General features: G+C 40.8%; 1 protein-coding gene across 7 annotated transcripts in view; it reads left to right on the top strand.

Annotated features, from left to right (window-relative positions):
• gtf2ird1 (GTF2I repeat domain containing 1) overlaps positions 1–15496 on the top strand; it is a 210664-nt gene that overhangs the window by 183090 nt on the left and 12078 nt on the right. For all 7 annotated transcript variants that reach the window (XM_043718738.1, XM_043718735.1, XM_043718734.1 and 4 more), the window contains 2 exons: positions 2197–2274; positions 5021–5213. In XM_043718738.1, coding sequence (XP_043574673.1) covers positions 2197–2274; positions 5021–5213 — 271 coding nt within the window. The remainder of the gene's footprint in view (positions 1–2196; positions 2275–5020; positions 5214–15496) is intronic.

Genomic DNA, 15496 nt, shown 5'->3' on the forward strand with positions numbered 1-15496 from the left:
ATTTTCTCTTTCTAAACCAAAAGCAAATATGACCATCGCAAGACATGGCATACAATATTCTGCAGTCAAAGACCATCTCCAAATCTGGGGGTGAGGATGAAAAAGTCAAGCGCCCCAGAAATTTTTACCAACAATATCTGATCTTAACCTGAACTGAGTTATAGTGCTGGTGAACTAAACATGGGAGTGAGAGGGGTGCAAAATAAGTCTGAAGGACACAAAGCCTTGGATAACAAAGCAACATTTAGATTTAGGTCAATGAAGTCCAATATTGCAATTTAAAATCTATATAACGTCTTTAACAGTGAGCCATGCCATGCTAGTTCACAGAAGCATTATAGAGTAGGTTAGAATACAAACGACAGAAGAAGAAAATGGTAGATCAAGTCACTGGTCAAAGAGAGAAGGGTGCAGAGAGAGATAGCAACTGAAGACACAGCCACCAATGGTAGAGCAATTAAAATTGGTATACAGGAGGCTACAACAAAGTAACCTTGAAAGCTGTGGGACTGGATGAGGTTGACATAGGATTAGGGTTGGGGTGGGGGGTGGGGAGAGCATGGGGCATGGAATCTTACATGTTTCAATCAAGTCATTTCCTTCTGTGCAAATTCCAGCATTCAACCCCTTGTTTAATAAGAATCTATCTACATCTACCTTAAAATATTCAAGGAATCTGCTCCCAGCACTTTTCAGGAGGAGAGTTCCCAAGACCCTCTGACAGAAAGCATTTTGCTTAATCTGTTTTAAATGAGTGACACCCTTGTTTTAAACAGTGACCCGTAGTTCTAGATTGTTCCATAAGTGGAAACAAACATGATCTCTACACCATGTTGTCAAGACCCCATGGAATCTTACATGTTTCAATCAAGTCATTTCCTTCTGTGCAAATTCCAGCAGATATAAGCTGAGTCTGTCCAACCTTTTCTCATAGGATGATGTCCAATTCGGGTATGAATCTGGTAAACCTTTGAACTGCTTCCAACACATTGATATCCTTCCTTAGATAGGGTGACCAATACTGTACACAGTACAACAGATGTGATTGTACCAGTGCCCTTCAAAACTGAAGCATAACTTCGTACTTTTGTATTCAATTCCCCTTAACAATATATGTTCAGTCCATTAGCTTTCCTAATTACAAACTATTTATGATTCATGCACTAAGACACCCAGACCCCTCTGCATCTCAGAGCTCTGTAAATGTTCACCATAGATGAGAAGTTTAATGCCTAATTGGGAACTAACATAGAGAAGCTAGGGCAGGGATAGCAGGGGAAAGGGGGACACAGCAAGTTTAGACAGCAGCAAAGATTTGGATTACCTCAAAATTAAGGAGGGTAGAATTTCTGAGAGCAGACAGGAATCTTTTGTCCTATCTTATGTGTTGAAAGAAGGAACTCCGAAAAGAAAATACAAATGCTCCGTGACTGCATTATCCAATAAGTGATCAAGAAAATGGAAGCTCTGAAAGCCGAAACATTGCTCCCAAAAAAACAAGCAGTAGTCCTTTTATGTCAGGAATGTCTTTGGGGAAAATAAAATATATTTTAACCCTTTATGTAGACTGTGTCAGGGGATTATTGGTGTATAAAGAGCAGAGAGGGATAATTGATGTGAAAATGCAGTGAGGAATTTGTAGTTAGGTATCTCAGATATTGAAAGTTTGAAATAACTTTGGGTCTATTCTTCTGCTCTGGGACTAAATATTAGGTATGTACAGCATTTTTGATACCACAACTATGCAAGTGCATTTGGTATGATTACTGCCTCCAATCTAATGTTTTCTCTCCATGTTTGTTAGTTTATTTGTCTGTAAATGATATATTTTAAAGTTTAACACATTTCAACAACACGTAGTACACAGAAAGGACTTGACACAGGAGTAACAAGGCAGACAGATCCAAATCCTGAAATGTTTTTAAAGGATTGTTAACCTTGGGAGATAGGGCAAATTATCTTTCACTGGAAGAACTTTGTGGGTTTCTTTAATGTTCTGTGAGATGGGAAATTTAAAAATATCTCCTTTTTCCAAGTTTATAGTTACAGGGTCTCAATCAGGCAGACAGAAGTCTCAAGATAGAGCTTTGTAATTGTAACCCTATTGAGTTGACACAGTTTTAATGAATGCTTACACTTTGTCTAGTGACCACTTTATTTGTTGTTTTAATATTTTGGTTACTTTTCACAATTTAGAGGATGAAGAGGCAAACAGACTTGGAGAGAAAGTTATACTCAGAGAGCAAGTGAAGGAATTATTCAATGAGAAATACGGTATGTTTCCTCAGCATTCAGTATTGAGTTAAACATCTTTCCCTGTCTGAAATCCGTTTTCCAGTTCCAGTGTTTAGTAATGTTATAATTATTGTTTTAGTGACCTTTTGAAATCTTGTTTATGCTTTTAATCTAGTTTTATTTGTATCTTTGATTACTCCACTGTGAATATTACAGTAAAATTCTGAAGACATATAATTTGTAACTTCATGTTAGTTCTATAATAGCAGTTAACAAGTTTTTAGTCATTAGCACCATGCTTATTTTCCACATCTGGAAAACTCACCTTAAAGGCTTTGAATGCTGGGATCATCAAACTATCCAAGACTGTGATTGACTGATTTTGTTGAGGTAAAGTTTCAAAGAATTATTGATCAAAGTTGGGAAGATCAAGTGGGGATGGATTGATGATCAGCCATGATCTGACTGAATGACAGCTGACTTGAGGGACTCAATGGCTGACTTCTGTTCTTAATGTCTGACTACAGTTTTTGCTTCCTTGCCTTGCCTGAGGTGGAGAATCATTCCCAGATAATGGTTATCTGAGAGTCAGCCACCCCGCAGCACCCCACCCGTGTGGTTGTTAAAAGGGATTTTGAATTTCAAATAAGGCAAATCTCAAGGGAAAATCCTTTACTGTGAAAGAGATGGTTTTGAGATTAAAAGCTCTCAGGCTTGGAAAAGAAAAGAATAGGTTTGGACTGGATCTGATGGAATTGAATGTTGACTTAAAGAGCAGTGTAAAGTACAGCAATGTTTTCCATTTAAAGTACAAGTTGTCTATAAGGGTAAACTGTTCCAGTAAAAATCTTATGATGTGAAATCTTGTCATGTCAACCTTTCAGTCATTAACAGGAAGTTCACATTTCTTTTAGGGAGTCAATGGTCTGTACATCTAACAAGAAGTAAATGTGCTGAGGCACTACTGTCGGTTTTTAACCAGCTAACCTCTTGCAGTGAACTAGAGTGGTTTCTTACTCTTGTCCAGCCATTCTATATTTAGGCATTATCTAAATTGGTTATCTGGAAGCAGGTAAGAGGATACCCACCCACCCAATCAACCCAGGGTGGCATGGTGGCTCAGTGGTTAGCATTGCTGCCTCACAGCGCCAGGGTCCCAGGTTCGATTCCAGCCTCAGCTGACTGTCTGTGTGGAGTTTGCACACACTCCCCGTGTCTGCGTGGGTTTCCTCTGAGTGCTCGGATTTCCTCCCACAATCCAAAGATGTGCAGTTTAGGTGAATCGGCCATGCTAAATTGCCCATAGTGTTCGGGGATGTGTAGGATAGGTGCATTAGTTCAGGGGTGAATATAGGATATTAGGGTAGGAGGTTACTCTTCGGAGGGTCAATGTGGACTTGTTGGGCTGAAGGGCCTGTTTCCATACTGTTGGATTTCTAATTTCTCTCCTGTCTCCCAAGGAGAAGTTGAACCCTCCCAATTCCTCTAATGAAGCTTCTCCAACTTGATGCCTCTTTGCTCCTTGAAGGTGCTCCTTAAAACTTATGATCAAACTTTTTATTTGTTCTAGTACTGCCTTATTTAAGTCATTGTCTAATTTTGTGTCGTAGCATTTTCTGTGAAGATCTTTGAGTCATTCTACTGTATCAAAGGCATTATACAAACGTGAGTTGCCGTTGATTGGTCAGCAATCAGTCTGGTCACAAAGAGCTAATTTGACGGCAACCATTGATCATTAACGCATGTTAGTCATGGATTCAGGGAGATTTTCTTTTCTAAAAGATTAGTTGAAAAATGTGCTGGAAAAACACAGCAGGCCAGGCAGCATCCGAGGAGCAGGAGAATCGACGTTTCGGGCATAAGCCCTTCTTTCTCCTCACTTTCTCCTAACTTTTCTAAAACATTAGTCAGCTCTCAGCCAACGCATAATCGCTGAGACCATTCAAGGTAGACAGCAAGTATCAGGAGCTTTTCACCAGTCGTATGGAGAGCAGCTCAACGTGCTGTGCAACTACTGCCATCATCAGTTTATAGAGTCATAGAGATGTACAGCACGGAAACGGACCCTTCGGTCCAACCCGTCCATGCCGACCAGCTATCCCAACCCAATCTAGTGCCACCTGCCAGCATCCGGCCCATATCCCTCCAAACTCTTCCTTTTAATATTCCCATTCAAATTTCTCTTAAATGTTGCAATTGTACCAGCCTCCACCACTTTCTCTGGCAGCTCATTCCATACACGTACCACCCTCTGTGTGAAAAAGTTGCCCCTTAGGTCTCTTTTATATCTTTCCCCCCTCACCCTAAATCTATGCCCTCTAGTTCTGGACTCCCCGACCCCAGGGAAAAGACTTTGCCTATTTACCCTATCCATGCCCCTCATAATTTTGTAAACCTCTAAAAGGTCACCCCTCAGCCTCCGACGCTCCAGGGAAAACAGCCCCAGCCTGTTCAGCCTCTCCCTATATCTCAAATCCTCCAACCCTGGCAACATCCTTGTAAATCTTTTCTGAACCCTTTCAAGTTTCACAACATCTTTCCGATAGGAAGGAGACCAGAATTGCACGCAATATTCCAACAGTGGTCTAACTAATGTCCTGTAGAGCTGCAACATGACCTCCCATTTAACCAGTGTATGGACAGAAGTGAAAGAAAATCAAAACTGCTCATGATGTAGATATATCAGAGGGAAGGGATAATGTGTGTCATCCAACTAAGTACATATCCTGCAGTGGGATAAGTTAAACCTCTTTGTAGTTTATACTTATGATATGTTATCTTTCAGGAGAGGCCCTGGGACTGAACCGGCCTGTTTTGGTGCCATACAAATTAATCCGAGATAACCCTGATGCGATTGAAGTGACTGGGTTACCAGATGACATCCTTTTCCGGAACCCGACCACCTACGATCTTAGCAGATTGGAAAAAATTCTAACAGTCCGAGACCGAATCAGGATGACCATTAAGAGTCAGTTACAGTAAGTATGCAGATCCTTATCATTAACAAAATTTCATAGTTCACTATTGTATGGCAGTATTGTTCAGCCGAGTCTCAGAGGTATGAAATTTGTTTCACGGTCAGAATCCAAATAATAAACTTTGTCCCTAAAGAAAACTGCCGTTCACTAATTAAATGGCTAATGGCTGCACCAGGGCAGAGATTTCCAGAAATCATTGAGACTGTCCTGGAATATGTGCATCCTAAAAAAGTGCAAGGGGCAAACAGTATTTTCCTTTAGTTTACATTATCCAGCTGAGCTTCACTTGCGTGTGGATATTTTTACATTGCGGCTTTGAAGACTCTGAATTACATTCCCATTAAATTGTATGGCTCAGCCTAACTGGGTGGTTAAGGACAGGATACAAAAAAGTTTGAGCAGATGAAAGGTTTGCTTTGAGCTCTCTTCTTGAGGGAGGCATTTCAACTTGTGTTAGGCTGTGATGAAATCAAAGCCTTTTTTTCATTGGCAGGAGGGTCACTAACCGAAGAACACAAATTTGCAATAATTGGCAGAAAGAAAACAAGGAGAGATGGGGGAGGGAAGATGAAGAGGATTTCTTTTTCAGGGAGTTCTTACTGGTATGCACAGCCTTTAAGGGCAGTAGAAGCAGTTTCACTTGTCACTTTCAAAGATGAATTAGCTTGAAAAGGAGTAATTTGAAGAAGTATGAGGAAGGAGCAGGGGAATGGGACTAACTGGGTAGCTGTTTCAAAGACTGGATGTAAGTAGTGGCTGCCTCCTGTGCAGACTGATTCTCAGTTTTTTTGTCACTATCCATTACTTTGTCTTTAAAGGACATACCTTTTAGTTTTTACATATTTCTTACAAAGAATGATTAACATGTGGGTGTTTGTTTTCTGTTCATTTTGTTTGAATAGCTTTTTTTGCTGAATATGTTTGTGCTTTCTTTCATAGTTCATGTTTATTTACAATCTGTCTATGGACGTTTAATGTCCATCACTTGAAGTGTGAGGCTACATTTAGTGCTGTAAAAAGATAACTGCAAGTCAGGGTCATTGTTAATCGTGAGGTTCTCACAGCCCTGCAAAATCAGCTCAAAAAAGGAAGTGCAGTAACGAGCAGTTTGTTTACGGGAACTCTGCAAAGATCAGCAGAGGAACTGTTTTTTTTAAAATGTGGAAGGCTGGCAGATCGAGAACTAAGTTATTAAAGTAGAATCTGTGTTTTAGGTAGGAACCCACTGTCTAACATTAATAAGATGTAATAAGAATTAACTAACTTTGTTGCATAATTATTTTGTTGAGTGAATAAAGGTTGGTTCCTCACAATAAGGAGGGGGGCTAAAATGCTGTGCAATTTTGCCACCATTTGGGATGGAAAAATAGGTGCATATCTTTGTGACAGACTTCATCTATAATGTAATTACTTTGAAAATAAATGAAAATGGCACTCAGTAGAATATATACCTTCACCATGCTGTGTTAACTCAAGACTATAACATTTGCGCAGCTATTCCTTCAAGTATTTTCCCTGTTTGGTTATGGCTCTGTAGCTACAAATTTTAAATAGATGATTTTAATAGCATATACCCTGTCTTTGAGAAGGCTTCAGGTAAATCCAAGTCCAAGAACCTCGTCTGAGAACTTCTGCTCACATCTTGACAATTGGAACAAACTGTGCCTTGGCAGCCCAGACTATCTACCACCTTCTGAAACAATCCAGCACTTTCTTTTTCAAGATTTATTTTCAATTTATTCTTTCTCCCAATTTTAATAGAGTATTTGAAAAGTTCAAAGATCCAGATCTCATTATCTCACCTACCTTCAGTGGCAGATGGGTAATGAATTCTTGTCATTGGTTGATGTAATGTGTCTGACTGAAGAACAATGTGATGATGGTTGCTGATACTACATTTCTCTGACCAGCTAACAACTACAGCCACCTCTGCTCCAGTGGTGCTGAAGAGATGCACAAAGCAGGTTGTCCAGTGCAATTGAAAGTACCACAATTATAACAACTCCTATTTACACAAACCTTTAAAGTACGAAGTATTATTATGATCTAGTGCCTCCAGTTATTATGGGATAATGTCTGGTTAAAGACAAATTAGACCCCCAACACAAACCTGGCTGGATAGATAAATTTTACTGAAGTCAACTTTTATTAAAACATAAGGATACAATGTTGCAGTCTTTGTTTTAACAATACAACAGAAGTTTATTAACAACAATCAAGAAGATAAACAAATCCCACTCTATTCCCTTAGAACACAGATTCACAGAATTTTGAACACATATCAAGAATAACCCAAGCACTGTTTATAGATTGATCAGAAACAACAGCTTTATATTAGAATCAGTATGCTCTCGTTCAGCTGCCAAATGCTGTTGCAATTCTAGGAATATCTCGTGCTATACCCATGAAAGACTTAGTTCAGCTTAAAAAGGGAGAAAAAAACTTTTTTTTAAAGTACCTTTATGGGCTTGAAATTATTAAATATAATCTCATCTGCCTGAACTAGAGATAACTCTTTCTTAACTTATTATTTTGTTCCTGCGTTATACAGTTCCTGATGCAGCTTTGATTCCTTCTTTTTATTTTAAAAGCTTCAAAACTTTAACGTCTCTTCTTTTCCACTGACAGCATCTCAAAGCTCTGATTTGGGACTAATAATAACATTTTATTCCAGGATAATTTCATGAGGAATGTTGCTTAGCATGTTACTCCTTTAAAAGGAAGCAGTTTGGAGCTTGATACATGTTTCACTTTCTCTCGACTTCACAGAACAAACCGAAAAATACCAAAAGTTTGGAAAGTTCTTCCACTAAGCTCTATGGGTAGTTCTTCAGGAACTCTGGGTAACTTGTCCTTGCTAGGAATTATGGGTATTGTAGTTTTGAGAAGTTGATTGTTAATTCTAAACATACAGACAAATCCATGTTCAACTTAGAATTCCCAGAACCCAAGCTTGCAGTAAGCAACATTACACATTTGTAAATCTCTCAGCATCATCACAATCACCCCAAATTACGGGATTAATTACAGGAATGTAATTATAAACCAAACATAAGAGGGAGGTGACCAAAAGAAGTGGGTTTTATGGAGTGTCTTAATGCAGGAAAGAGTGGCACAGGTTAAGGGAACAAATTCCAGAGTTTTGGAACAAGCTGGCTGACAGCCAGGGAAGGGACAGAGAAAATGGGGGGTGTACATCATTTCTAGAGGAGCACTCCCTGCTCTCTTAGCTCACAAACATAAAATTAAAACAACTAGCACCAGGTTCTGGCTCCAACCCCTGTACCGTCTAACTGACATAATGTCACCCATGTGCAGGCCTGAGATTAAAATTGCAATTTGGTCCTGATGTCATGATTGGCAATTGCTCCGCATAATTAAAGGAGCCCCATCACCTTCACGTGGGTGTCGCTCATAGCTAAAAATAATTGGATGAATTTACTGGGATAAATTTACTGGCTGCCCTGATTTTATTTGAGCACCTGGTTAAAACTGAACTTCTCAAGACCATATTTTTGGAAAAACTCAATTTGTAAGAAGTGATAATTATCTGTTTTCACAAAGAGGGATTTCAATTTGACCTTTATTTGTTTTTTTAATCAGTGAATGCATGTGTTAGTTGAGCATTTTTGAACATTTGTGCTTTTTTTTGTGCCTTAATTGAATTAACAGTCATGGTAACCAGTAAAATAATAACTTAAACCATTACCCCAAAGCTCAATAGTAGATACCTGTGAAAATTACTTAGTATTACAAAGAATCAAGGAAGAATCTATATATAAAGTTTCCATAATCTTACCAGAGTGCAGTATTGCCCCATCATTAGAGAGAGATCATTTGTGCTGGTTTATCCTGAGCGTCACTATGCCTCAGACAAGGGGGAGAGGTTGAGAAGGAGAGTCGTTCATGGTAACCTCAGCTGGTGCGAGAATTGAACCCACGTTGTTGGCATTGCTCTGCATTGCAAATCAGCCATCCAGCCAACTCAACTAACGTAGCACCGATAAGCAGGCTCAATTGATCAGTTTGTGTTACTGCTTGTTTCAAGCTCCCTCACGTTCAGTCATCATGTTCTTTACCACAGAAATAGGCCCTTCAGCCCATTGTGTCTTCAGTGGACTATTTTAGTCTCATTTTCTAGTATTTGACCCGTAACCTTTTACACTGAGACGTTTCAGTTGATAATCTGAGCACTACTTCAATGTTATGATGGATTGCTCATCTACCACCTTTTCAGGCAATGAGTTAAAAATATCCACCATCCCCTGGTCAAAAATATTCTTTGTTTAATCTGTTTGAAACATCGTGCCCCTTACTTTAAATGTATCCACTTGATTATTGACCCTTCTACTAAGGGAGAATTTTCTTCCCATCTACTCTATACCCCTTGGAATTTTGTATACCTCAATCAGAATCCCCTCCTCAGCCTTCTCTGCTCACAGATAAACAACTCCAACCCCTAGTCTTGTGCTGCCGTGGTGGGCTAAATCTGCTTCTGTACTGTATGGATTGGGAGGTTCACAGCTGAAATGCTCCACCCCAAGCTACATCCTGGTGAATCTCCTCTGCACCCTATCTTGTCCAATCACATCCCTCCTATATAGTGAATAGAACTGCACTCTGTGCACAGTTATTTAAACCAAGCAGTATATCCTTTTATTCTTTTTGCCCTCATGTGTTTAGAATCATAGAATAGATACAGGACAAAAACAGGCCATTGGGCCCCTCTCCAAGAGGAATTCCCTTAAAGTCACACTCCTGCTTTTCTCCATTGCTCTGTTCATTTTTTTTTTGTGTTTTTGAATAATGACCCAATTTTCTTCCAAAATCCTTGAATAGAATATGCCTCCTCACATTCTCAGAGCGTTCCAGATCCTAACCAATTGTCGCAGAAATTATGTTTATATTGACAACAAATCAATGTCTCTTTTAATTTGCCAATATGTGACTAGCTTCCCCTAGATGCCATCTGTGTTGTTATCTTTGGGTAGTCCAGATGGCAGCATATTTCACATTCCACCCACCACTGAAAGGGCTTAACTCGAAATGAAACTTCAAAGCAGCCCAGATGGACTGCTGAATAGTTTCATGATTCCATGGTTCACTTCGGACTACACGAGAGGCCATAACATGATTCCAATTTTAAAATGTTTGAAAATTAGAAACATAGAAATAGGAGCAGGGGTAGGCCATTCAAACCATTGAGCCCATCCACCATTCAGCATGATCATGGGTGATCTTTGTCTCGACACCATGCCCCTGCTCTCTCCCGTACCTCCTTGACACATGTAACTTCCAGAAATCCATCCATTCCTTTCTTTGTTATATTCAGTGACTTTATCTCCTTAGTCTTCTGTTGTAGTGAAGTCCAGAGACTTACCACCCCTTGAGTGAAGACATTTTTCCGAATCTCAGTCCAAAATGACCTTTTGCAAATCTTGAGACTGTGACCCTTTCATCCTAGGGCCCCAACCAGTGGAAACATTGTCCCTGCACTTAGTCTATCCTGCCCTGTCAGAACATTGTTTTAATGTGATCTCCTTTTGAACTCTGGTGTATACTGGCCTAGTTCCCAATCTATTCTCCTCTGACAAATCTGCCATCCCAGGAATCAGTCTGGTAAACTTTCATTGCACTCTCTCTATGGCAGGTATATTTTTTTTCTTTGAGAAGGAGACCAAAACTACACACAATAATTCAGGTGTATAACTGAGGTCGTGGAAAGCTGCAATAACATCCGAGTTCCTGTACTCAACCCTTTCTAATGGCTGGTCCACAAGGACACCCAGATCCCTTTGCATATCAACAATCTGTCCCATCTATCACAATTTAAGTAATACCCTGCTGAAATGACTATACAGAGGCTGGTATCCATTACTAAGTCACAATACACAGGCTGTGGGCCAGCCAAGTCAATCCCCTGGAGATTTTAAATCCCCTGATTATATTGGTCAGCCAGGGCTTCCTGATTGGGGTTGTTAATTTGGGCCAATTAAGAATCTCATAGTCAGAGGTCCACCTGGTTCCAATTACTACATACTTCTCCCCCTAAGGCCGGGGATGTAGATGTGGGCTTTCTCTTGTAGCCATGATGTTTTTACCCCAGATCCGGTTCCTCTGATTTGGAGTCTGACACAGGTGGTGTGTGCCAGACCATAGCCAGCCTCCTCTTTCAGTGGTAACAGTAACGAGGCTGTATCCATCTCGACTCTGAAGTTTCCTTGACACTAGATGGAGGGGGAGAATCTAGTTTCTGACAGGTCTTCTGGCTGTTCTGAGGGGCCAGAACAGTTTTACTCCTGCCCTGTTTGCAAGGTAACAGCTTTCAGGTGATCTACTTGTTTGCTCAGGGACCATCTCACCAACTTAAACTTTGTAAATCCAGGACCTGATCTTATGTTAACCTCACCTCGTATCCATACAGGGTCATTTCCATGGTTCCTCCACTGAACTTTGTCCCCTGGATTAAATAGTCTCTCTTGTTTAGAGGAGGAATTTGGCCGGCATTGGTGTTCCTGCTGTTTGAAATCCCGTCCCAGAGTCTGGGAATATCGGGTTTAACCTGGTGCAGAGTCTTCTCCCCATCAGCAACTCTGCTGGAGCTATCCATGTTGTTGCCTGAGAGGTTGTCCTACAATCGAACATGAACTGGGACAGCTTGGTACTAATTAATTCTAAACGCTGATTCTTTGAGCCTGCCTTCAGCATTTGGACTGCTCTTTCCACCAAATCATTGGACAATGGATGATATGGAGCTGTCCTTATATGCTGAATGCCATTCGACTTTAGGAAATATTCAAATTCCCTGCTGTTAAAAGACATCCCATTGTCAATTAACAATACTTCCAGGAGTCCATGTATCATGAGTGATGCTGCAGCTTCTCAGTTGTCGTCCCTAAGTTTGCCAAATGAACTTTATGCACATCCAACCACTTCGAATTGGAATGCACAATGACCAGGAATATTGAGCCCATTAAAGGACTGGCATAGTCAACATCATACTTGCCTTCATTGCTCAGTCCTTTGAGTATAGGAGTTGGGAAGTCATGCTGAAGTTGTACAGGACATTGGTGACGCCTCTTCTGGAATATTGTGTCCAGTTCTGATTGCCCCATTTTAGGAAGGATATTACTGGAGAGGGTTCAGAAAAGGTGTACCAGTATGTTGCCAGGTATGGAGGGTTTAACTTGTAAAGAAAGGCTGGATAAGTTGGGACATTTTTCATTTGAGCGTAGGAGTTTAAGAGGTAGCCTGATAGTTTATTAAATAATGAAAGGTATAGATAGAGTTAATGGTAATTGTCTTTTCCCTAGTATTGGGGTATTTCAAGACTAGGGGGCACATTTTTGAGGTGAGAGGAGAAAGATTTAAAAAGAACGAGAGGCGATTTTTTTTTTACACAGGGTGGTTCATGTGTGGAATGAACTTCCTGAGGAAGTTATGGATGTGGATACAGTTACAACGTTTAAAGATTCCCTAGTATTGGGGTATTTCAAGACTAGGGGGCACATTTTTAAGGTGAGAGGAGAAAGATTTAAAAAGAACGAGAGGCGATTTTTTTTTTTACACAGGGTGGTTCATGTGTGGAATGAACTTCCTGAGGAAGTTATGGATGTGGATACAGTTACAACGTTTAAAGAACATTTGGATAAATACATGAAAAGGAAAGGTTTGAAGGGATATGGGCCAGGAGCAGGCCGGTGAGGCTAGTTTAGTTTGGGATCACGTTCGGCATGGACTGGTTGGACCGAAGGGTCTGTATCCATGCTGTGTGACTATGTAACCGAGTCCTGCGTTTACCCGGCCAATCCCACTCATGGGGCTGCCGCCAGTGGCAGTTTAATTATTCCAACCCACGTGTAGGGGGACATTTCAGGATGTGCATTCTTCTGGGTACAGGTTTTCTTACTCAAGTCAGGCCTTATAGGACACCGTTGCTGTCTCGAGTCCATACACCAGCAGCAATTACAATGGCCTGCCCGCTCAGATCCTGAAGAACTTTTAACCATTTAGCTCAACATTGTTGTGAGATTTTGCTGTGGGCTTGACCAGGGTCCCTCTACTCAGGATATGCCCTTCTTGAGGCTCTGTGATTGCCTCCACTCAAGTGATGTTCCCCATGGTGAGGGTATCCACTTCCATTGGGATGCTGTATAGTTCCCATGCTCCAACTGCCGCATTCTCTAATGACAAAGCTGGTTGTTGTGCCTGCTTGAAGTCCAGTTGGTCTTCAGCTAGTAGGCGTTTCTGCATGGTTACATCATTAACCCCACATACCAAACAGTGTCTCAGCATCTCATTTAGGGTTAACCCAAAATCACATGTCTCTGTCGGCCATCTTAACCTCATCAAAAATCCCAATATGGACCCCTGCAGTTCTCTAACAGCCAAATAAAACCGATAGCATCTCAGAATTGGAGGAGGTTTGGAGTCATGATATTCGTCAACTCTTGAAAGGTTTTAGTGTCTGGTCTCTCTGGGAAAGTTAAGCCTTTTATAACCGAGAAAGCTGCAGGTCCGCAAGCAGTCAGAAGGATTATCCATTGCTTTCATCTGCCCCAGTGTCATTTGCCTGGGAAAAAAATAATAATTTTTCCATCTAATGGGCCCAGTCTTTGCCAACAGGATCGAATGAGTCAAGCTTCTCAAATAAAGGCATGATGCCAGAAATGCTCACCCCTACTCCAGAATGACTGTTGCGAGCGAATGTTCTTCAGGTACTTCCTGTTTTCTCCTGTCACCACTGAAATAACTGCACAGAGACTGGTATCTCATACCAAGTCACCCTTTGTTTATTTGTTCACAGTACATTGGCTGTGATTGCCAGCTCAGAGTCAATCCCTTGAACTGAGGAGATTCTAAATAAGACCATAAAGCAGAGGAGCAGAAATTAGGCCATTCAGCCCATCGAGTCTGCTCCACCATTCAATCATGGCTGATAGGTTTCTTAACCCTATTCTCCTCCTTTCTCCCATAATCCTTGATCCCCTTGATACTCAAGAACCATTTATCTCAGTCTTAAGTATACTGAATGACCTGGCCTCCACAGGGAATGAATGCCATAGATTCACCACTCTTTGGCTGAAGAAGTTTCTCCTTATCTCTGTTCTAAAAGGTCTTCCATTTACTCTAAGGCTATGCCCTCAAGTCTTAGTCTCTCCTACCAATGGAAATATTTTCCCAACATCATCTCTGTCCAGGCCATTCAGTATTCTGTATGTTTCAATTAAATCCCTCCTCATCATTCTAAATTCCATCGAGTATAGACCCAAAGTCCTCAAATGTTCTTAGTATGTTAAGCTGTTCGTTCCTGGGACCATTCTCGTGAACCTCTTCTGAACACAATCAGGGCCAGTACATCCTTTCTGAGATAAGGAGCCCAAAATTTTGCAGAATACTCCAAATGTGGTCTGATCAGAGCTTTATAAAACCCCAGGAGAACATCCTTGCCTTTATATTCAAGTCAGCTCAAAATAAATGCTATCATTGCATTTGTCTTCATAACTACTGACTCAACCTGTAACTTTACCTTGAAAGAAACCCGGACTAGAAATCCCAACTCTCTTTGCACTTAAGACGTATGAATTTTCTCCCCATTTAGAAAATAGTCCATGCCTCTATTCTTCCTACTAAAGTGTATGGCCTCACCCTTTCCCAAATTACTCCATCTGCCACTTCTTTGCCCACTTCCCTAATCTGTCCAAATCCTTCTGCAGCCTCCCCACCACCTCAGTGCTACCTGTCCTTCTACCTATCATTGTATCATCTCCAAACTTAGCCAGAATGCCCCCAAGTTCCTTCGTCTAGATCGTTAATGTATAAAGTGAGCCTTGTGGAATAGCACTTGTCACCGGCTGCCATCCTGAGAAAGACCCTTTTATCCCCACTCTCTGTTTTCTGCCAAACAGCCAAGCTTCTATCCATGGTCTCTGATACCATGAGCCCTTTATCTTACTCCTGGTGCAACACCTTGTCAAAGGCCTTCTTGAAATCTAGGTAGATAACGTCCATTGGTTCTTCTTGGTCTAAACTGCTTGTTACTTCCTCAAAGAATTCTGGTGGATTTGTCAGGCATGACCTCCCCTTGATGAAACCATGCTGACTTTGCCCCAGTTTATCATATACTTCCAAGTATACAGAAATCTCATCCTTTTTGATGGATTCTAGGATCTCTCCCCTGGTAATTTTTTTTTTCTCTCTGAGTGAACAGAACCCCTGACACTCCTGGTTTTTTTTTCTTTTTTGTTTAACCCCCACACTGCTGCCTAACTGCGGTAGTGCTT

The sequence above is a fragment of the Chiloscyllium plagiosum genome, chromosome 28, assembly GCF_004010195.1.
Source record: "Chiloscyllium plagiosum isolate BGI_BamShark_2017 chromosome 28, ASM401019v2, whole genome shotgun sequence".
NCBI lineage: Eukaryota > Metazoa > Chordata > Chondrichthyes > Orectolobiformes > Hemiscylliidae > Chiloscyllium > Chiloscyllium plagiosum.